Below are 24,414 nucleotides of genomic sequence, written 5' to 3' on the forward strand. Positions count from 1 at the left end.
TGAATTTTCCATGCGCTGAATGTGTTTTCACACTTTTTAAACCGTCTTCCGCACCTCGTTGACCTTTACATTCAATATTCTAGCTTCCCGAACACTACTGAAGACACCTATGGACCTAAGGTACCTACAGAAAAGTATAGGGAAATAAAGGCAATTAGCCTAAATTAGAATTTAAAATCAAACACAAATGAGGGCAGAATTTCTGTTTAATAAATGTCTGATAAATTATCAAAGAACAATTTATCACAAGAGATAATTTCAAAATGCCTTTTGCATGTTTTCATAATAGTTATCATTATTAAGTCCTTCCTATAATTTAAACAGCACCTCACTGGGGTCTTCCCACTGAACATTACCGCACCCACAGCTGTGTGTCAGCTGGGACTTCACATTTCCAGCCATGGGGAATGTCCATTCACAAATATCAGTTGCAAATCACGGCAATACTTACGCACTCATCTGCAGAAAAGAAGTGTGTTGAAAGAATCATACTCAATTTTAAACTCTGTACTTTGTGTGGACTTTCACAGCTCAGAATGGACAGGAAGCATGGTCATGATGACGTGACCTCAGAGAGGTTATTGAGAAGGCTAGCGCCATTGCGGACTACAGTCTGGACTGATGCATTTTTATTTTATTTGATGATAAACATGGTAAATAATAAATAATCTCTTCCACCCACTTAATGGTATGTTAGTAAAATATACATGCTATTTTATCAATTGATCTGTTTTTTCAAAAGGATTTTTCTTCTGATGAATTAATAAACCACTGCTACAGTGTAATTAGCACTACCTGACATTTCAGCTTTGTTTAACAATGACTCAAAAAACTGAATTTTGGACACAACCAGAACATACTTCCTGTTCCCACTTTCCACTCGGCTCTTCACATTTACAATAATGTTGTAGGTCAAAAGATTTCCGTGTATGGACCTGACAATAAAGACCAAGACCAAGTGAAGCTGCCATATTTGTCAATTGTGATTTTCACCCCAATGTTAATGTGTCCCCAGAATTCACCCATGTGTGCAGTAAGAACACACAAACACACTAGTGATCACTAGGGGGCTGTGCTAGTGCCCTACCCATGCTGTGATGCCACGCATCATGAAGGGGACGCAAGGAAAGCAGCTACATCCAACAATGATCAGATACTCTAATGATAACAACAATAAGGAGAACCCACTGACATAAAGATGGTTCCAAATGATCCCAGGAACGTCTAAGATCTCTGGCTCGTCCTAAGATCTCAGGCTCGTCCTAGGAACAGCTCCCAGGCCACTAGAGAATATGAACTTGTACCACTGAACCAAACTCAGTGGTGTAACCCACTGAGCTATCCAGCTGATTATCTATATGGGCCTTTGACAATGGCCAACCTTTCTGTCATATCAAACGAACATGCTGTCACGTGGCATAAACATGCTGACGTCCGTGACATAACAAAGGTCGTTTATGTCCACGGAGTCTGGTGAGTGTCACCGTGCTGCAGGAGTGACACGTGAACCACGACGTGCGGAGGGAGGGTAACCTGCACCGAGCTCTCGTGCCCTTACGAGCTCTCACGTGCCCTCACGTGCTCTCACGTGACGTGCACTCACGTGCTCTCACGTGCCCTTACAAGCTCTCACGTGCCCTCACGTGCTCTCACGTGCCCTCACGTGTTCATTTGGATGTCAATACTCCTGCGTGTGTTTCTTCCTGTTCTCCGTCTCACGTGCAGTCCCATTTAGGCTGCAAGACAGCACGTGACACACGTGCTTGAATCATTCCACAAATAATATTGGCAGATGCAACGAGACATGAGGGACTGTATCTGTACCCAATCATTTCTGGTAAGCCTCCTCAGGTACTAAGATTATACCAACAACCCGATGTTAGCCGAACCCTTTGAGATGCTTGTTGATAAGAGGTGAATGCTAAGGAGATGTCTCAGGACATCCTGGAAAGTTCTCACAGATGCTAAGCCCAGGGTCTGCAGGCATGCCGCATGGTGACCTGGGTAAGACCATCAGGTCAACCTTTTCCACAGACCCACTGACCCTTTGGCTTTTCACTGCACTGATCTATTGTTATTGCAGCACGTGGCAGCTCTGTAAATCTCAGACAGGGGGTGATGGGAGAGTAATTAGAGTAAAGAAAGCTGAAGAATTAAAAAGAGGGCAATAGTGAACACTATAAAAAAACTGGGGTTTTCTAAAATGCAAATAAACAGTTTCACTCAAAGATAAAATTAGAGCACAATAAGATGATGGTGAATAAAACAGATCTAAACAAATTTTTATAACATCTTTTATAAAACAAGTCAGATCAAACATAAAACAATATGCTAACCTAATTGTCAGGGGAAAAAAGAAGCTATTTAGAAAATGTAATAACACAGACTTAACTGCATGAATTTACATTAATTTGTAGCTTTTGTATTGTACAGCTCACCAGTGCTTAATGAGCATTGAGGATCTGGTTTATATTCACTCATTGGAAATTTGTTCATCCTGATTATCCTCACATTTATTAGCTTATTAGCTATTTTACTTTGTTCATTTTAGCAGTTATTTTGTCTGGGTGACAGGAGATTTTTTTTGTTCTCTGCTTCTGCCGTCTAGAATGAATGTGACTCCAAACATGTCAGCTCTAGGGCTTTGGCTTTTTCTATGAATCTTTGAAAGAGAAAGCTCTGTAGTGGGGCACAGCGACAGTGGAGAGCTAGCGAGAGCTTCTGGATGCATGGGAGAGTGGGCCAGAAAAGAGAGCGGAGAACAATGGCTGTGTTGCAGTGTTTTGCGTCACACCTGAGTCATGCAGTCAATCAGTTCGATGGGCTTCTGCCGTCACCGTCTGATCCGTAGGGGGGGGGAGACAATGTAAAAGCCTTGTGAGACAGGTGAGAACTATCACATTTCTTCATTTGAGGCTTTGGCAACGAGACACTGTTTTATCCATAAACTGCACGGTGCTGCATTTAAAATGGAATATGACAATGGCAAGTGGAAAGATAGGTCATAGGGTCCCCCCTCTTATCAGAATATGAGAGCTGTGTGGCAGTGTATGCATGAGAGTATGTGTGTGTGTGTGTGTGTGTGTGTGTGTGTGTGTGTGTGTGTGTGTGTGTGTGTGTGTGTGTGTGTGTGTATGAAACAGAGAGAGAGAGAGAGAGAGACTTCCCACTCTGTTGCCTACACTTCCTGAGAATTGGAAATTTCTTGAGAATCCATAAATTACATTTGATTATCTGCTCCTTCAGTCGACCCAAAGGAGCGGAAATCTAGCTACTGGAACCTGATGTCAAAGGACCACTGACAGAGAGGATTTGTCATGGGAAAGAAGTGCGCTCACACACACACACACACACACACACACACACACACACACACACACACACAGAGCCAACCAAAACATCTCCACCCATACTCTGCGGAGATAGCGGAGGCATTTCTGCTGGGACAGTGCTGAGAGTCTGCTCAGCTCATCAGTCACACACTGATTTACGTGAGACTATGTACCTCAAGCCCACCGTGGCTTGGCAGCCACTTTGGACCCAAGGAATTTATTTATGTAGGAAGACAACACACCATTACTGTCTACATCAAAAAAGCACTTTCCTAAGGTTTGCTTTTCAATTTGTTTGTTCCATATTCTTAACTCTTTTAGTTGTGTTTCAGAGCATGCATTCTATATACTCTGTTATTGATTTACCATTAAGGTCAATGGGAGGAAAAATCCATAACCTTCCTCTTAAATAACCATCAGACACTGGCAACTGCAGTAGAATAGAATTTGCCCCTATAAGATTAGTTTCTCAATGTAACAGATCACAAAATGTGACTTTTCCCCACATTATGCAAAAATAACATCCCACTCAGCTCTCTTTCACTTAAACAAAAATGATGTCATCATAAACATGAGGCTTGTTCAGTTGCATCTCTGGTTCCTCTTTGATAATACAGTTCTTTGATTTATAGATGGTTGTCAGGTGGCTAATGTAAACAGTCTGACCTTGTGAGATCACCTTCAAGAGGAGGTCTGTGACCCAATGATTAAGTCTGACACAGTTATTTTTCCGCAGCCTGTTTTGATACATAGTGACAAATTGGCATAAAATGTATGCAGTCGGCTAATACAGTTTTAATGCATCACCATGTGTGTGTGTCAGCTACTTCACATACACAGACATTAGAGATGACAGGGTTTGATAGGCACAGTCTATATATATCATGGCGTATGTGTGAGTAATTGTTTCCATGCTGGCTGATGTGTGTATATATGTGTAAACAGGGCATGAAAGAAAGAGTGTGGCTTTTGATTTCTATATATGGAAGATCACCATTTTTAAGTGATTGTTTTCCATTTGTGGAAAAAGTAAAAAAAAAAAAAAAAAAACATTAGGCATCCTTCTCCCGCTCTATCATTTTCAGATTTAATATGAATCCCTAGTCACTATTGTTCTTTCATCTAAAACGGCCTCCGCCTCTTATCTCTTAAATCTCTGCTTGAAACATCCAGTCTTTCCCCAGGCTGCTGCCAGTCAGACACACATAACCCCCCAGAAGCAGCAGGGTGGATTTCACCACTCCTGCATTTCCATATAGATAGACCAAGACATTAAAGTTGTCTGCCTGCGTTTGTGCCGTAGTCTGTCCCTCTAGTTCAGTTCCGATTGAGAGACACTGCTCTCGTGAATGTTCCTCCCCTCACACCTTGCCAACCTCTCTGGCCGGCAAATCCGCCACACACTTCATTGTCTCGCGAGCCTGAACGAACCGTCTCGGCTGAGCGGGCCACTGTGCACTCCCAGCCCGCGAGGCGGTCACAGGCCGACGACACCCAGCTCCAGGCTGAACCAGGAAGGTACTTCGTTGGCAGGGAGTCGGTAGTCTGTTGTCATGTCTGCGGAAGGAGGGAGGGTGGCCAGGCGCCACTGCTGACGGGCAAGTGTGAATTAAAATGCAATTAAAACAGGCAAATAAGCTCTCCCCAGAGATGCTATTGAGGAGCAGAGAGACAAGGGAGCGTAGCGGTGGGGCTTGTGCCACTCTCGATTTGCATGACATTGGAGTCAGCAGTTGAAGAGCAGCGGGAAAAAACAGAGGATACAGGAGAGATGCCTTCAATATGGACCTCGCAGAATGCACAGAATCCAAACGCCACACAACTGAAAAGTGGGCAGCCTGTTTTTTTACATCTTTGTTTTTTACACCAGTCAAAGGCCCCGGCGCCCCTACACAAGCCCAACGCCATTGTTCTCCCCTGTCCACTTTTGTCAAAAGCCCGGAGCTCTGCGGTGCTGTTATTTCATAGGCAAGCCATGCAGTCTGGCGTTGGGAGACAATGAAGCGGACGGGGGAGAGAACCGCTGCTCGATACGCTATTGATGGATTCACCACTGCAATCCTGCAGGATCCTGCCGCACCCCCAGGGAGCTGCACTGTCTGTGGCAGCCTCCCTCCCCCTCGCTCAAGTATCCCCAACCCCCTCCCCTGCTCTGGGGAAGGGTGGGTGGCTAGTTGGGGGGGTAGCAGAGCAGCATGCTGTGGTACTTGTCCTCTGCTCCAAGCCACCACTCTCACCAGCATGATAATGACACTGACAGTGAGAGAAGCTGGTTTAATTGCACCCAAACGCTGATGGTAACTGAAGGTACTTGCATTATACCAGTGGCAAAAGTAGCGAGAATGTATGGAGCGCTTGACTTTTAACTGCTCAGTGTTTTGATATAAATCTGTTAACGAAGATTAATAATTGTTAGTTTAATTACATACTTTTCCTTATTTTTGAATGTTGTGGATGACACTCACCAACCAAGATACTAAAGCCACACCTGAAGTTTACTGCGAAGCTATCAAAGTAACACTTCTCTAAAATCCAAGCTCTCCCACGTTGTGTGCAGTTTTTATATCTGTCTGTTAGGTGACTAGAACATAATGACCTCCCACTAAGCTGAGTTAGAATCGCTGCAGGCCCCTCTTAACATTTTCTCCTAATACCCCTCTAGCACTTCACCAATCCTCTTCTTTATCCCTTTATGGTAGGATAAATGTGACGCTTGGCTGGGCAATGGGAGCTTCTCTCTCCCTCTCTCTCTCTTTCTCTCTCTCCTCTCTCTCTCTTTCTTTGGCACTCTGGTGCCAGGCACTCAATGAGCAGACTCCTGTTTTGTGTGAAAGAGCCTGAGAGAGTCTGTACTTGGAGACACGGCACGGAGGTTACAGTTTAAGATCTCCTTGAGTGGACCCTTAGCCAAGGTCAGATGCTGTCTGCTACTGATTGCAGACCAGTTTGCCAGTCTTTAGAGATTCTCTTATAATAGTTTTAGGAAAGGTGGAGCAATATGAGCACAAAAGGGCATTTGTTCAAGCAGCAGAGGAGAAGATAATCATAGTCAACACAGGCTCTTTTGGCTGGCCTTATAAACAAGAAGTATGGTACTGTTGGGGGTGTTCCAAAGAAAAAGTTTACACAGTTCTGTCAAGGAAAAGGATTGAAAATGAAGTTACGGTTAGTTTTAGTAATTCTGTGCCTTCAATTTATATTTGAATTATTCTCATTCACATTTGAATTATTTACATTTATGTTAATTCTTTGCAGCTTTAATTTAGCAGCCTTGTTATTTCACCAGACCCCGAGGTCTGAGAACTGCAGAAGAAAATGCTGGCGCATTGCAATTACTGGTTTTATAAAGTCGTTCTCCCATTGAGAATAAAATGGTAAAGACTGGTCGTGCAATACTGTGCCATATAGCGAATGGAAGGTTTTGAGTCGCTCCATAATTTCGTCTAGAATAACCTTGACTCAAGACGTCAAGGTCAAACGCAAATTTTAAGTTTTTTTTTTGTCTGTCGATTATTTTCACATCACAGGTTGATGTCTCTGTAAACCTTTGAAACATAGTATTCCTAGTTGCTGCTACTGCCGCGTGGATAATGTGCATTTGGGTTAAAATCACGTTTCCTATTAGCGGACCGGCGGAGTAGATTACCTCCGCAAACGATGCGCTTGGTTTAAGGCGTGAGTGTAAAACAATGGCAGCATATCAGCGGTACAGTAACACCATCGTTCATTTCTCGTTCCGCTTTTTTTTGCAGCAGGGCGTATTCACGTCTCATCCGAATACGAAGGGGCAAAATTTCGCACAGCGATCCATTTCCTCTCTTTGTAAACCATTTCCCGTCGTGATCTTTGAATCGTTGTGCATAATTTTAAGTATTTCACGTTGTGGGTATGATTTTTACGCTTTTAATCACAAGTAATGGTGATATTTTGCCAGTTCTTCTTTATTACCATATAAGGACGGGTAGCGCTATCGCGGGCTCGTCTCGCCATAGGTCGGCTGTTGCCGCCTCGAGCTCCACGTTAACCCTTCAGTGGCTCAATTTTATTCGTTGGCCGCTGTCGTGAAACCAATTAATCATTCCCTAAATATATTGTACACATAATAATGAATAGCAAAAGCTGTAGTCGTATTATGAGCACGTCAATGTCACATAACTAAACATAACAGCTGCGATTTGGTGTTCGTTTTGTGGAGTATCGCGGATGGGTTTTTTTTTTTTTATCGCGGTGTCAAGTCGTTGTATGAAAATGTAGTATTTCTGGGCTGTAATGGCAGTTTAATTAATCGTCAAGTGTTAAGTCAGCAGTGTTGAGAAGTATTGTGGTATTAAAATTGTTTTTAAGAGACTCCGGAGGGAATGGAATACAGCATAGGAATTATTTGACCTACATTTCTCTGGTAGCCTGTAGCTTACTAATAATGGGATTTTGTCATGCAAAAATATATTTAGAGCTCATTTTATGGAAGAAATTATATGACAGTATACAATGGATATAGCTCATTACTTCGTATAAGTCTAAGTAGTTTGAATGATAATTGTCAGTATTAGGCCTAACAGAATTACTAATGCCACGCGCAAATTGAGAAAACTTAATTTCACGAAGCTTTCTTGCATTTTGTATTCACCATAGCCTGCACTATACACGAATGCACAAGTCATAAATGAACTGCATTTACATATGTGTTACACTATGACAGCTACCGTAAATAGGTTGCAAAATGAACTTATTATCCGAAGCATGACTTGGCAAATAGGTTTTTGGTAGTCTAATGTCGAATACATCAACTTGTCTGCACCGCATTCTGAATAACATCTTCACACCCCCCATTTGACCTTCACCGATAGACTTAACACTTAAGTTTATTTGACCACTAATTATTCATATTTCGAGATTAGAATGGGACGGAGAAAGAGCGGAATGAAGCAGGATTGTACTGTGTCCATTTATGCAACCGATTCTGCATCTACAATCAACCGTGCAGAGTGATTGCAATATTTGGAGTGTATTGTAACTACAATATTTGCCACCCAGTCCTACAGCAGGTTCTCTGTGGGATTAGTGAACCAACCCCCTCCCGCATGACGTCACCAGCCTGCCTATTGCGTGAACTCTCCTGTAGCAACAGCACTGAGTGTATTTCACTGCTTATCGCTAACGAGGAACGAAATACGAACGGGGTTCAGCGGGAGAGAGAAACAGGGCGGGGGGAACGATTCAATCTAAGCCACGGTAGCTCCAAAAACTCGCACGAATACGTTTACGAAGCGAAAGCATCAACGGATAGACGCGTAAATCGCTCCGCTCGCCTCAAACGCCTTGGAGCGAAAATGGATGTACCTGCCGTGGGGGAGCATGTGTTTGCGGTGGAGGGCATCGAGAAGAAGCGCATCAGGAAGGTGAAACCACCGCCAACTACAGTTATTGTTGATAATGTCGTAGGGCATTTCGGTTGTGCCATTGTTTGTTTGTTTGTTTGTGCTTAACCCGAAACTCATCACGAATCTTGCACGTTGCAGGGAAGAGTCGAGTATCTGGTCAAGTGGAGAGGATGGTCCCCAAAGTAAGGCATCGTTTTATATCGTTTTATACCAGCACCGACTGTGTTTCTGAACTCTTGTTATTTTGTAAATGTAATGGCACACAGTGTGGGGCGCAGGAGGAGGTGGTGGAGAGGTGTGTGTTTCACATGTAGCCACGGATTCCATCACTAATTTATGCCAGCGAGAGGGGGGGAGCGATCTGCCATGTTATCCGATTTTAATTATTTCTGCATAGCTGGCGGATCCACTTGAAAGTACAGTGATGTTAAAATGGCCACCGCGTAGCCTCCTTTTGTTGACTACACGAAATGCTGTTAACAAGAGGTCCGTTTTGCACAGATTCCCCTCGTGGGTCCTCATGACAAAGTTTTTGCATGTATTTCTATTCTTCATTTTGAATAGGCTAAACGTTACAGAGTAGTCCTGCGTAGCTCATACGTTTCATTTGCGAATCGCAGTTTGTTACCATGCTTATTTGAGTCAAAGTAGGGGCGTTAAAGGCACATTTTATGATTTTGTCTTAACCTATTTACAGATACAACACATGGGAACCGGAGGAGAACATTCTCGACCCACGTCTTCTCGTCGCTTTCCAGAACAGGTGAGAGTGAAGACGAATAGCTGAACTTGAAGTAATGCCCTTATATGGTCATGGGAGGAGGGGCGGGGCCCCTGCACAGTCACCGCTTGTCTCGCGGTGAAGCCCAAGATTGATTGCAGCCCCTTCAGCAAGGCCTAACGACTACAAAGGCCGTCTTTGATGGTTGCTGTCTAACAGTTTTACAGTGTGTGTATATAATACACCAAAACAGTCCGTTTACAATACTGTTCAAAGTTATACGAAACAGACGATCAATGCAGAATAAAAAAAAATCTATGTAAAGAGTGGACGTTCACGCACAATGAAAAAAAAACCATGCATTATGTAAAAGCTGCACTCTGCGTTATGTCAGTACCATTCATGCTATGTGCATTTCTGAACTGAAGACCAAAGGGAAAAAAACGATAGAGAAATATGATGCAGCACCTGTTATCTATTCATCTGTCAGCAAAACAACTTTGGGACACTTAAACATTTTGACTGACGGCAAACTTAGTGAAACTGCTCATTTTAAAAGGGTTTGACTCCTGATCAGAAGAAATGTCTCCTTAACAGAAGAAGTATGCAAGGAAACAGGAGAACCTGTCAGCAAGGCTCCCGGCCCCTTCAATACTCTTCATATTGACTTAGCATACTGATTTTTTTGTTGGATGAGTGCCAGGCAGTGAGAGGAGCTGCTTCTATTCTGGTATTCCAACAAGCAGTTAGACCACTCATGTGCTGATTTTTGCATAAACACGTATGGGCAAAAGAACGTTGCAATTGGGGGGGGGGGGGGTATTAGTGGTGTAGGTGCCATTAAATTCTGTGTGACAGAGCAGTGCCTTTGCTTTGCGTGCTTGGCTACTGACAAACCATTTTATTTATCATGTGAGTGGAATTTGCATTAATTAAGGGAACATCAGTCAGTGTGAACATCACTCATCACCTTAGCAGGAATTTATTTAGCCATTTATCAGATATAAGCAGCAAGCAGACCTTTCTTAATGTCTCTGGACAAAGCAGATTGGAGCATGTAAAGGATACATGTGCTGCTTTGTTCTTGTTTAAATGCCATTGTGCATACATAAAGAATAGAGGTTGATAAGTTGGCCTTTTCGTGTCACATGGGCCTTGGTATTTTGTAGCTACATGGCAAAGCAAGGATTTTAGGAATTTGGCCTTGAGTGAATCTTATTTACATCTCTTGTTTTAGCAAGGTAGTCTAATTACAACATTGTCTTATTATTTTAATCAGCTGTCCAAGCATTGTGTCAAGGTTGCACTCAGGGTGAATTATATAGTTGAGAAGTAAGGCCTTCTCCTGAATGTGCTTGAACACTTACCCTTCTGAAACTACGTGAGCACAATCTTCAAGTAAATACCATTGTTTGGTTTTCTAAAGGAAACAACTATTGTGCACTACCATTGCTTGTCTTCAAAAATTAAGGTGTTTGTTTTGTCTGCTTGGTTTCAGAGAGAGACAGGAACAACAAATTGGATACCGCAAAAGGGGACCTAAACCCAAACACCTCCTAATCCAGGTAAACACAGCCCCAGCTGATCTATATTATAGTGTTACCACTGTTCTGAGGAAGTCACATTAGTATCTATAGCCACACGTTCCTTTTAAGACATGACTGTGTTTAAGGAGGTGTGTTCTTCTTATTGTGAGGTTATGATTTTATGGTATTGTGTTAATATGCAGGAGTAATTCTGTATGCAATATGTTCCTTTCTATATGATCTCTTCTAATGTTATAAGCTGCTAGGAGACAAAATATGTTTAATTGTGTCTTAGATACATAGTGTACAACTGACTCTTAGAAGGATCCAATGTCATAAGTGTCAGAACGTGCAGATACGCATGGATAAATAGCCAATTCAATCACTTCCTAGTTCCTTTGTGATGTGATGTTTGGTCTCTTTTTCTCAGCTACCTGCATTTGCACGGCGATCTAGCATCCTTGCTGGTCTTCAGGAGACATCGCTGGATGAGGAGAACCATCTCAAAGTGGATTCACTTCAAATGCACCGCCCCCATCCTCAGCATTACCAGCTTAACAGCAAGAAACATCACCAGTACCAGCCCTGCAGCAAGGACATATCAGCAGAACCACACATCAATGGCAAGAAGAAGTACTTTTACCAGCTAAACAGTAAAAAGCATCATCACTATCAGCCAGACCCCAAAATGTATGACCAGCAATCCACAAAGCCTAAAGAGGTCAAAGGTCACGACTTGTCCATTAAAGGGTGGAACCTCCCTACGGACCTGCAGCAGAACAGGGAGCAGGATAAGGATCCTGACTGCTTAAATAAAGTGAAGGAGCTGGCCACAGAGCGTAAACTGCCTGCTACTGCTAATAAAGAGGATCAAACGGTGAAGACGAGCTCTAAAGAACCCAGTGGAATCAGCAGCAAGATGAAGATAATCAGGAACAAAAACAAAAATGGCCGGATTGTCATTGTGATGAGCAAATACATGGATAACGGGGTCCAGCCATCCAAAGTGAAAAGTGTGGATTCTTCCACAGTGGAGAAACCACAGCAAACTGAGGAAATTATAAATGGCAGCACCGACAATCTTCTACCAGTGACATCAAGCCAGGAGAACGGACTTTTGGAAGACCATGGTGTCAGTAGTGCCTCTGCTCTCGGTGAATGTGTTCACAAAGTGCCCCACAAAAAGTTTGAGCTCTCAAAAACGAAACCTGATATTGAGGTGGAACACAAAACGGAGCATGCAGTGGATAAGTTTGGTTTGGCAGACGATCGGCCTCTGCAGCTGACCACCAAACCCGGTTCTTCACCAGTTTCGGCTCAGACAGACATGGCTTCCCAGAGGAACTCTCCAACACACCAGCACAGCCACCGTAAGCGCAACCTATCTGACCCTAATGAGAGCAACAGCGATTGTAAGAGGTTCTTCAGCTCCAGGAGTATCAGTGCTCCAAACCCAGTCCTTTCATCGCCTGAGAGGGAACCCATAGACCTTCATTACTCTGGCCGTAACACCACCAGAGCTTACAGCTGTGAGTGTACTGATGCCATTCCTGAAGAACCTATAGATTTGAGCTGTGGAAGGACTAGGCTACAAACAGAAGACCCCACAGAGTCCCATGTGACCATGGAGGACGTACCGCAGACTTCAGAGAAGCTTGAAGAGCCAGTTAGTTGTTTTAATCCGTTTGTTGGTAACATTATCATTACGGATGTCACAACAAATTGTCTCACAGTGACGTTTAAGGAATATGTCTCAATTTAATGACCACTGATTTGATACACTGAGGACAACTGATCCATGGATTTGTATAGGTGTAATTATTATGAGAATTCTGTACATGTGTAACTAATAACCTTTTTGCAGTGTAGTTTTTATTTAATTGGGGATATTTGAAGGCCTGTACATGCACATTGCTTGTTTTGGAGAAAATACACTGAGGTTAAGAGTTCGCTATAGTGTCACAGAAAAAGCACTTAAAAAGCTGAGCTACTTCACTCAATGGGCATGACGGTAACATAGACATGTGTACTTCATGCTGAGAACCAACACTATTGTAATCATCTCTTTTAACCACCTTGCTTTCTTCAGTGCTTTCTTACCGTTTACAATATTGCACCTTCCGTGCAAATGTGGTTGTCATTTTAATGAGTTTAATCTGAATTGACCTTAATGTCAAATGGGTTTTCAGTTAATCAAAGGGCATGTTGCCTTGCACTTCTAAGTAATTGATTCCAATATCAAAGTCTTATAGCATATGTTTGCAGGGTGTGTTAGCCTTTAGGTCTTTTGTGCAATGTTGAAGTAGGGGTGGGTGATTGAACATTTTTACAATGTAATAATGCTTATATTAATACAAAACAATGCACATAATGTACCAGGATATTTGATTTTGTTGAGGTTTGCTAACAAGCTAAAACAGTGAAGTCAAAGAAAACCTAAATACTGGGAGGACATTAACATTTTATTCCACCTTTTGCCAAAATGCTGTTGATGAGAGCAGAAAAAATAATCGGCTGACATCATATTAACTACAGATTAACTACAGATTAACTTCTCATTTCAGTTTTAATTTGTAAGTGTGACAACACTGGTTGTTGTTTACAGACTCTTTATGCCTGGTGTAAAATGTATGAAACCTACAGTTTGGTCAGTGTACCAACAATATCCTTGATATGCTCAGAAATGTGTATTGGAATGTGATTCATTGTGATAACAATAGCATTGTAATATTACCCACCCCTAAAATGAAGAAAGCTCAGTCAGACTCACCTCAGTGTGGACGGTTATCTTCACCTAAACATTAAATATGTAAGCTGCACTTTGTCATTGTTTAAGATGATTTGTCTCTTAGAAATGAAGAAAGCCTGTATTACACTGATTAAGAGAGTGAATTTTCCATTTTATACTATTGTGATTTTCAATGCTGATTGTTGCGTATAGCTACCATAACATGTCTCTGGAATATCATGACATATTTGTCATGAAATGTAAATTAACCTAAAGGTCTTCATGTTTATTCACATTTAACCTGCTTATTGTCATGCAACTTTTTTTTTTAACCAGAGGTTGACTTTAACGAGACATAATAGCAAGGTATGACCGGTCAGATTATTTTATAACGCATAACCCTGTAGCACAGGCAATTGTACAACTGCTGCTAAAGTGTATTAGTTAAAGTAATTTTTCATGAGAAAATGCTGAATATACTGTAGTCTACATTAGAGACAAAATTTGCCTTAAATGAACATGAGATACAGAATACACAGTGATTTTGTATGGTACCAATATTTTTCAAAGCTTACTGTAGCGATACAATCTTTATCAGTACCTTAGCCAGTGAGCACATGTGGCAGGTGACAGAAGTGATGACAGTACTGGTCCTGTCCTTAAGTAGAACTGACCAGTCCCAGTCTATGTAGCCACCCATCATGTCTGGCTAGACTGCTGAAAGCACAATACTAGTCATCTGTTTGAAAATAAGCATTTTTGACCAAACCAAAAATAACAAACAAACAAGATCCTAACTTTTCCATGTAGTACATGGAGTCAACTTCAGTGATATTAAGACGGAGGTGTGGTTAGCTCATTTCATTTGTGCAGTCCCGGTTTGCTCACCCTACACCATGTGCCTGGGGTCCTTGTGAAGATGTACTGAACTACACTGCTGCTCTCTACACACACGTCTTCATATCTGTTGTTCATTTCAGAACTCGACCCCAAATGCACACAGTACTGAAACTCAGTAAAAGTCATCTTTGATAAAGGAATAAAGGCATCGAAGTAAAGGGTTGTGTTGCAGAGCATTTCTGTGTGGTCATTTATTTTTTAAAGATGTTTGTAAGTCCTAGTCCATTACTTGCATGTAGTTATCTGCACTGAGTAGTCCCAGAGACTGGAAGCGTGCTGTTATGTGTAATTTTGCCCACAAATTGTCCTACAAGTAACCTTCATGTTTTTAAATTGAAACAAAACATCTGTGTTTTGTTTCAAGTAATTTTCAGTGATATATTCAGAACAAACACAATCCAACTTTGCAGTAGTACAAACCAAAGTTATATAGAACACTTAATAAAGGCTTGCTAGTCCTTGTCGTGTAAGCGTGACCCAGGGCCTAGTAAAGCCAAAGTCCATGGTGTCCTCTGAGGACACAGTGTCTCCTAAGAAGAAACCTGGTGCTTGCGCTGCATGATTGCCTTAAATTATAAACCTAGAACAAACACTAAAGTCTGGATAGCAGGTTAAGATCATTTTGCAGTTCATTTGCAGTGATTCATGGCTAGGAAAGAGCTGGTCCCTTTACAGCAAGAGTCTGTAATGTGATCTCTTCAGCAGCCACACTCTTCGTATGTCATCCACATGTGGTAATGGTAATGTACAGTCAAAACATGAGTAATTAATGTGTAATTACTGTGTAATGGTGAACATGTGTCCAAACACACGATGCCCGTGTGCCAGCACATGCAGGTCTAATAGGCACTTCAGTTTCATTGATATTCAGACCAGAACAGAGAACTCATAAAATGGTAGTCAATATTACCTACTGTCTTGCACTATATAATGTCACATTGAAACTTTTCAAGCTTTTGGAGCCTCTTGTCCTCTCACTGGTATATGTTAAAATGGCCTTTAAAAACATAGTGTAGTCGCAAGATACTGAATATTTTCAGTTGATAACTGTGACCTGTTGGCCACTCAAGAGATTTTCAAACTTGAGTGCAACATCATTTCTTTTTAGTCACCTTTACACAGACCCTGTAATGACATGAAACTAAACATCACAGATGAGATTAATTTCAGAGAAAAGTTAAAATGCAAGGCTAACCTATTTAAAATACTTCGATCCGGATTTTGATGTAGTACACAGCTGCAGTTTGTGTACCATGAGTAATAGTTATTATTGTCCCCTTTCAGTAATATTTCAGATTTCAGTAATATGCCCTTTGAGTACTACACCATTACAGTAGTAGGTACATAATATTAAATCAGTATATAGGCTATCCATTAAAAAAAATCTCTCGGTTCAAAAAATACGCTTAGAGGTCGAGTTTTAACTCGTGATTCAATTCAGTAAAGGTTCACTTTTAAATCACTGACTGAAATAGATAGCATATATGTCGGTGTTAACGGGTAATAACCCTTTAAATCGGACCCACATCTATAATCGAGAAACATTACATTTCCAGCTCAACAATTCCTATGCATCAGCTAATGAGAGTTCATTTCAAGTTGACGAAAGGCTTTTCTGGTAGGTTTTAGTCTTGGAATCGAATCAATAAGGAGACGGATGTTAAATGATACGAATGGAATGAAAATTTTAATAAAACTTCCAATCTAATTACTCCGAAATTAATTTATGCAAATATATAAGTTGGGTATGATATTTAGACTACGCTGTAAGTATCAAGAATTGTTCATTTAATAAGAAATAACACCGTAAGCACTCAAAAACTGTACTGCATTGTCGTTGTACGTCTACGTAATGAATACGACAGTGGAGTTTGACTTCTGCAGTCACGAAGTGGCAAAAACTACATTTGTGTTGCACTTGTTTGCAACAGTTGCGTCTATACGCAAAACCACATTCATTGGTTTGTCAACTACACCACGAAGGGAAAGTGTGGAAGTATTCTGGTCAGCATGTAGTCTGGTAAACACGTCTCAGCCAACTAGACTCGACACTTAAAAAAATCATATCAGTTTAAAACGGGACATTGTACGTGGCTATTCAAAAGTTACCTCCATTTCAGCGAGTCTCGCATTTCAATATCAGTTATTGATTTGCCGGTATCTCTTACACCTTTATGTATTTAACACGTTGCTTTTGACCTCCCAGTGTTAGACCCGCAATACCTTCACATTACTGTGTCTGGAAGAAACGTTAATCACGGCGACCATTTAGCGGCTGAAAAATGTTCCCGCAGCTGGAGAAAAGAAAATGGCTGTCGTGCAGTTATTCACATCACTGAACACAGGCTGTGGGAATAACACCGTGGTAATATCACTGTGGGAATAACACGATACACTGACGCCTTGGTACACGAAATTAACCTGAATACGCCGAAGACCGCAAACAGCACGTCTTCCGTGTACCGTCGAAAACTCGGCATATTTAATGACCAGAGGTTGTAGCCCATCACCCGCTCCGTGTGTGTGTGTGTGTGTAAGACGTTATATAAGACGCACATAAAGCACCCAGTAAACGAAGATGTGATCGTTATTTTACTGTGCGGTGTTTAATTCGTAGTGACCGTCACTATACCGGCGCTGTCATCCCGCTGTCATCCCGCAATCTCGTTCCGCACGTTCATTTGGTTTCCCACAAACTGCAAACATGACCAAAGGCAGCATGATATTGTACTTAGGGCATTTATTATTTCCTTATTTTACAGTTCAACAAAATATTATTCAGTTTTCAGTGACATTATTTGCGTTTAGAACATGTAGCCTAACAAAATTAGACCATTGAGTAGAATGAGCGAGAGAGATAGATAGAGAGAGAGAGAGAGAAAGAGGGAGGGGGAGAGAGAGAGAGAGAAACCTAAAGTAATAACGTGGTAACCTGTAATTTTGACAGGTGAGCAGGAGACCTATCACTGGTCTATTTCTGAACCCATCCATTTTTAAAACCGACATTAGGCGTTTCAGTTGTTTCCGAAACACTTTTGCTCCGTTGCTTAATATCTACATGTCAGAGTGGCCTTGTAGATCAATTAAAAGTCATCAAATGTGATGTTTACAGGTCGTGCAGCACTGTGCAGTAAAGCCGCGACTGTCGCCATTGCAGCAATGCAGACACGCGCCGACCCACCGACTGCGTCACCAAACAGCCTTCGCATCGATCATTTAATCGCTGCTGCCTAAATCAGGGGAAATTATTTTAATTAAGAATGCAATAGCATTCGGTTTTTAGAATGTATTTTGTAGGTATTGGCCACTCGAATCTAGCAGAGATCGTTTTATTCTGTCTCTTTGTCCTATACGGCTCTTTGTCCTCCCATACGCAGCAGCTATCGCCCAAATCCAATAACTAATACAAAAATACGATGTCGTTTGCACATCAGTATCAACGCACACATATCAAGCTCAAAAGCAGGAAAGACTATTTAATAAATATAGGCTACGTTGCTGTCTTTCCATTTAATACTTCTGCGATTCATTTATTGACATATGATCCTACGATTATAATGATCTGTACTTGATATTCCGCAATTTTCATGACGGTTTATGGGATTTAGGTTATTTGTATTTTTAGTTGGTGTTGTTACCGTTTAGTTAAAATAATTATTTACACATTGTGTATGGTCTGGTTGTTAGGTTCAGCAGCTATATTATGGTGCATTAGACTAATATCGCTATGTAAGTTTTTGATGCTTTGTCCTTGATGACCAGTTTACTGTTCAGGTGATTCTCCCTCTGCGTTTGTCCTACAATTACTTAAATTGTTATTAATTTACATTTGCTTATTATTATTTTGTGAAATAGGTGAGTTTCGTTGTCAGTAGCCTTAATATGATGCTATTTAGTTAACATTGGAAATTGGTAGCAAAATAAAACGAATAAATAAACCTACGTACCAATACGAATAGTCGAAATATGTGTAAACTAAATATCGAATCACACATACATAGGCTAGTTTACGGGTGTTTTGCTGATTAGAGTTGGCAGATTTAAAAAAGAATGTTTCGACGGCTGCTGTAATAATTGCTTGTCTAAATTAAAGTATAATTTAATTTGTAATACAATTCTTATTAAATGGTGCATACAAGAATTCGTAATATTTGTTACCTTGTATAATTTTACCACTAATTTGAATGTTAAAAAACATCAAAAACGTTCAGTGTGAAAAAAACCTTATTGATATTTTTCATGTTATCTTAACACACACACACGAGTCCAAAATTGTATTTCTTTCTATAATATCAAAAGGGACAAAAAACATTTGCTATTATAACAATACTGCAATTAGACCTACTGCTTCAATTTTATTGTAAAAATAAGTACATCACAAATCGTAATTATCAACCCTATATTATTAATTCCAAATGCTAAAAGAAATTTATTAGTAGTAATAAATTAGTATTACATTTATTATTACTAGCCTATTGATATTTTGTTGATTATGTATTACTCTTACTTATACTTATAATTATACCACCGCTTCATCGCTTCTTTTGGACACACACCGGCGTATCAGTACTCGATAATAGCTCTTCAAAATTGCTCTGGTTTTACCAGAGCTGAAAACGGTAAAGCTTGGCCATCTCAATTAGATATTGGCTACGACATTTAAGGCTGCTGTTTATTCTCTGTGCGGTAGCCTATACTAAATCTGCTTTAGTATTTGTTGTAGTTGTAGATAATATCGCAATCTTAGTTTTGGGAACACCTTTTCCGTCCCAGGTGAGTCTATTCAAAGCTAGATGTTATGTTTATATCGGCTACTGTCGACACACACAAAAAACACAATTATTTTATTGCAGATGAATACAATAGCAACAATAACAACTACTACTATTTTATTTTTTTGCTTGATAATTGGTTAATATTTGTTAAATATATGCATTGACTCATTTGGTCAAAACGCATCAGTGTAATCTCCAGATTTGCTATTGATACTTTGAAAAATCATCATGTTGCCAGATTAGAGCTACATTAAAATAGCGCCCTAATACAATATGAATTTGACTCTTTATTGTTAATCTATATTCAAGCAGACTGGAACATTAAGGTGTGTGTCATTAAACGAAATAGTTATTTCAGATCGAGGTAAGGCCACTATTTCTGATACAGACTACGTGACATTTTTCCTTTTTCAGCATTGCAGTCTTCACATCCGACAAAACAAAGCCCAGCGGCATATAAAACTACGCTCGCCTGCTATGTTTCATTTAAAATATGAAAATATTTATTTTGACGCACAACGCTTTGCACTCGACGCACTAGAACCGAATAGAAACGAAACAATTTCGCGGAACGACTCGCCGTCCTCAACCGAAACCTTCGTCACTTCCTCGAAAAGGACACCGTGACTCCTCCCCCTCCCGTGGCGACTAAAACGTTCACGGTAGCAACGACCCAACCAATGAACGCGGGTCAAGCGCGGTCCCGCCGACTCCGGGTCCCATGGCAACAGTTTAAGAACGTGGTGACGTCGCTCAGAGCGAGTATTATGGGCTGTCTCGGAGAGGCCGGGGCGGAACATGGAGCTGTCGGCCGTCGGGGAGCGGGTGTTCGCGGCCGAGTCCATCACCAAGCGCCGCATACGGCGAGTACGTGCACGGTTCTGGTTCGCTAGACGAGTAGAGACGTGTTTAATGTCTTGGTTTGGTTGAGTTTAGGAGGGCGAAGGCTAGCCGGCGGTGTGGCGCGGCTAGCCCGCCGCCCAAGCGGCCGCCCGTGCTGAGCTGTCGCGGCTTGTGTTGCAGGGGCGGATGGAGTATCTGGTGAAGTGGCGGGGCTGGTCTCACAAGTGAGTCGGACGGGTCCGCGTTCGGGTGGAGCAGCTCGGCTGCTTTGGTGTCTGTAGCCGTGGGCTAGCTTAGCTCGCTTGGGTTGGCTGCTATCGAAGGCGAGTGCTAGCAGGTCGGTAACGGGCTCCGGTAACGGGCTCCGGTAACGGGCTCCGGTAACGGGCTCCGGTAACGGGCTCCGGTAACGGGCTCCGGTAACGGGCTCCGGTAACGGGTGTGAGGTTCACCAGGCCCGCCACCAGGTCGCTCATGACCGATTTGCTCGCTTGTTTGATCCGTAGGCAGTTGTCGTAACAACTTCGTTTAAATGAACGATTATACTTATATTTTTTTTATTTCGACGTTAATCCGAGTCTCGTCGTTCTCGTTACAGATACAGCACGTGGGAACCGGAGGAGAACATTCTGGACGAGCGTCTGTTCGCCGCGTTTCGGGAGAGGCGAGTGCGCGCGTGCGCGTCGTCCCGTCTTCCAGCGTTTCTATAAATATTTGAGTTCTTGGTATTTGCAGTTTGACAAACGTGAGCTGCTTCTCATTGTCACAGGGAGCGTGAGAGGGAACTCTATGGACCGAAGAAAAGGGGACCGAAACCAGAGACTTTCTTGTTAAAGGTGAGCAAAGAGCTTGCTATTATTATTAACTTAATAGTCCACCTGGATTCTGAATATTTGACTTTTATAAGAAGTTGATTTTGTTGCTTTAACATAATTTGAGTTTTATGAAAATTTTTTTTTTACTTTACATTTTTACTTACTTATGGTAGCTGACTTATGGACTGTATTTTATACCCAGATCATTGTGAGGAGTGACGACAACTTCATTTAAGTTTTTTTTATCATAAACAGCTTTGTTTGTTCAGAATTGAAATAAATGCAGATAAACTGTAACCGAGTCTGTGTACTGTTGTTTTTATGTTTTAGGCGAAAGCTAAAGCCAAAGCTAGAAGTTATGAATATAGAAGAGAGATGTCACGGGAGATTCGAGTTTCTTTTCCTGTTGCGGAGCCGGTGGTCATACCCAGAGCCAGAGAAGGCCTGCGGACAGTTGTGCCTACCATTTTCCCACCAAGCACTGTCAACAGGGGAGAAAGTGTCCGACTGCGACCACCTGAGCAAGAAAGAAGACCTCGACCTCCAGTGCCTTCATCTCAAGGCTTTATGGACTTCGATAATGCGCCAAAAAAGTTGCGTTTCCCAGTTAATAACCCTAGTGGATGTTTGTCCACCGAACCCGTTAAAAGGAGGGCAGACGAACACTTGTGTTTTAATCGTTCTAAAATGGGAAGACATGCTCGTCTTATGGAAGAACCGTCCAAATGTGGTGCTAGCCAGTTAACACAGACGAGTACCGCTCCTAAACAAAGTGAAATCGGGTCAAGTGTCGGTGTTGGGCTTGGAGGCGCACTGCGAAAAGGGTGTGATGGGCGACGTGAGACTGAGGAACGTTCAAGTGGCACATCAGATCAACACCCCAAGATTATACAGCTTTCCAAAAACGTGTTTCGCTCCCATGAGTTATCGGATGACCGCTTGTCTCCAAAATTCCCAGTGTCACTAACGATGCTTGAAGATGAAACCGAGGAAACCTGGACCCCGTGTCTCAGAAATACGGAGAAAATTGTCGTGACAGATATAACAAGTAACTCTTTGACTGTAACGATTAAGGAGAGTTCCACAGACAAAGGCTTCTTCAAAGAAAAAAGATGAGTTGTGTCCTCACTGGGTGACTGATGTAAATGAAAAGTTCTATAACCATTTACGAGTTCGTATTTCTGTACTTTTAACTCTCTAACTGTATAAATTACGTCTTGCGACATTGTATATATGTAACAAAACAAATAATCAGCATATACATTTCCACTCGTATTTTCTATGAAAATGAAACGTATTTTTTTACTTCCAAAGTTTTGTGTAGTCCACCAATTTTTTTCTTTCAACCGTCGTCAGCTATAATGGCGCAGATAACGTTACACAATGACTGTCCACTCATGGCACCTTTATTTAGAGGGAACGGTGACTTCCTCTTGTATCACGTGTTCTTTATTGTATTGTCTGATCAGAGTTTGTGTATATCTGAAGGCCCAACATTTTCGTCTGTATTAAAGCACAAAGTAAATATATGACCATTAATGCAAACTGTGTGGTGCTATATACTGTAGATTTTAATTCAAGTAAGGCGCTCCAAGAACTCGAGATGTTATGGTGCAGATATATCTACTTTTGTTGGTTCTATATACATTTCAAATTATTTCGTCCGGTGATTTTTCGGTGAATTATTTTTTTAGTAAATTTTCATTTGTTGTTTCATAATTACGACCATGACGCCTAGTCGTGTTTGATTATCTATTTTATTAGCTGCTAAATTTTGTAAAGCTGTTTTTAGTGTATATAAGTGAACTATTATAGTTTAACATCAGAAGCATAAATGTAGTCCGTTTATTTAGCCCGTGGGTCCCTTCATCATAACATACATATATGCCCTTTTCCAGTAAGTTTTTATTTAGAATTGCAACAGTAGATCTTTAAACATAAGTCCAATAATTATTATTGAATGAATAAAGCTTAAGTAACACTTAAATAATAAAGCGCAAGAATAAACGACAATATATTTCACGATATGAAAAACTACAACACCGCATTAGTGATTAATTTCATGAATCGTTTTGATTGGTGTGCCGAAAAGATCTTTAGTGAGCTTTCTAACAATCACGAATCAAATTAGTGATGAATCTAAATTCATGTGGGATTAATCACAAATTGCAATCTTTCTACTTTAAATTACATTTGTGATTGCAGGCCGCTCCGGATTTGGGTAGCATATGTAGGCTATTTGAGGTGAAATGTATAGAATTCCCGTGTGCATTTAATTACAGGAGGATCCGGCATGAGAAACATTTCGGTTTTGTTCTGTGGGTTATTAGGCGACGTTTGGTGCCGGTCCGTAGGTCATTATAGCAGTTCCTGAGTATAAGATAATGATTTAGTGAACGTTTCTGGGTTAAGACTCAATGTGTTATGTAAGCCGTAAATCAACTTTTCAGCATTTGCTTCGTTTAGAAGTAGGATTAAGTAAAAATAAGTCAAAAAGTCTTAGATTTAAAATAAGATTTACTTAGAAATTTTGTTTCCAGTTAGGTCTGCTGTTATGAGGCTGTGTTATCGTTCTTGTTTTAACTGCATTTAAACTGCAGATAAGATATACTTATGGTAGGCCTAGCCGTTCAGGTAAAATTTTGTTCTTTGTTAAGTATTTAGTTTATTTTATTTTAATTTTTTATTTTGATCAGCTGAATTTGTAACAGGAACTGTGCTGACAAAGTGAAAAATACATAACGTGAACGTATATACGAGAATGTTTCTGACAAAAATAAATAAATTCTTAAAAAATTAACATGCGAAACGGAATAAAATGAAATAATTATAAGTGATAATTCAGTGATGCATGCAATTTATGTATGATCAAACAAAAGTTGTCTGAAATTATATATTTTTTCAACGTACTTCGTTTTATTAAAAATCCAATGGGTACAGTTTAAAGTTTAATAAAAGAAACTGCACGAATTCATAGCAAATAGTCTGTAATCAAAACCTCTACATAAACTCCTTTTTAGACTTCCATTCAGCGAATTCCCAGGGCTCTGTCCAGAGAGACGTGCGCTTTAATAACCGGTTTTTATTAAACAGTTGGTGATAACTGTATAACGAGTTAATAGAGATACTTGTCAAATAAACCTGGAATCAAGTTATGATCGATTGCCTTTTTCTCCGAAAAGTACGCTAGACTTATTCAAAACCACAAAAATCCACAAGATGTCGCCATGACCTTGCTTCAGTGGAATATATTAGCTAGGTTGGAAAAGAACTGAGCGGGCAACACATTCATTCCGGATTGTCTTCATATTTCAAGAGGCAAGTATATTTTGTGGTGGTCGTCCAGCAGATGTATTTTTTTATAAAAAATTAAATGATTGTTGGATCAAAGTT

The 24,414-nt window shown here is 40.9% G+C and overlaps 2 protein-coding genes across 2 annotated transcripts; both read left to right on the top strand.

Moving 5' to 3' along the window:
* Positions 1 to 6,186: 6,186 nt before the first annotated feature.
* Positions 6,187 to 14,736, top strand: cbx4 (chromobox homolog 4 (Pc class homolog, Drosophila)). Its single transcript, XM_076997255.1, has 5 exons — positions 6,187 to 8,731; positions 8,852 to 8,895; positions 9,411 to 9,476; positions 10,933 to 10,999; positions 11,391 to 14,736. Exons 1-5 carry the CDS (start codon positions 8,414 to 8,416, stop codon positions 12,720 to 12,722), a joined length of 1,827 nt encoding a protein of 608 aa, XP_076853370.1. The 5' UTR covers positions 6,187 to 8,413; the 3' UTR covers positions 12,723 to 14,736.
* A 5,317-nt stretch (positions 14,737 to 20,053) lies between these two features.
* cbx8a (chromobox homolog 8a (Pc class homolog, Drosophila)) lies at positions 20,054 to 22,566 on the top strand. The gene is made up of 5 exons (XM_076997256.1): positions 20,054 to 20,230; positions 20,387 to 20,430; positions 20,805 to 20,882; positions 20,976 to 21,042; positions 21,352 to 22,566. The coding sequence occupies exons 1-5, from the start codon at positions 20,162 to 20,164 to the stop codon at positions 22,135 to 22,137; spliced, it is 1,044 nt and encodes a 347-aa protein (XP_076853371.1). The 5' UTR covers positions 20,054 to 20,161; the 3' UTR covers positions 22,138 to 22,566.
* The last annotated feature ends 1,848 nt before the right edge of the window (positions 22,567 to 24,414 follow it).

Source organism: Brachyhypopomus gauderio, chromosome 2, assembly GCF_052324685.1.
Source record: "Brachyhypopomus gauderio isolate BG-103 chromosome 2, BGAUD_0.2, whole genome shotgun sequence".
Lineage (NCBI taxonomy): Eukaryota > Metazoa > Chordata > Actinopteri > Gymnotiformes > Hypopomidae > Brachyhypopomus > Brachyhypopomus gauderio.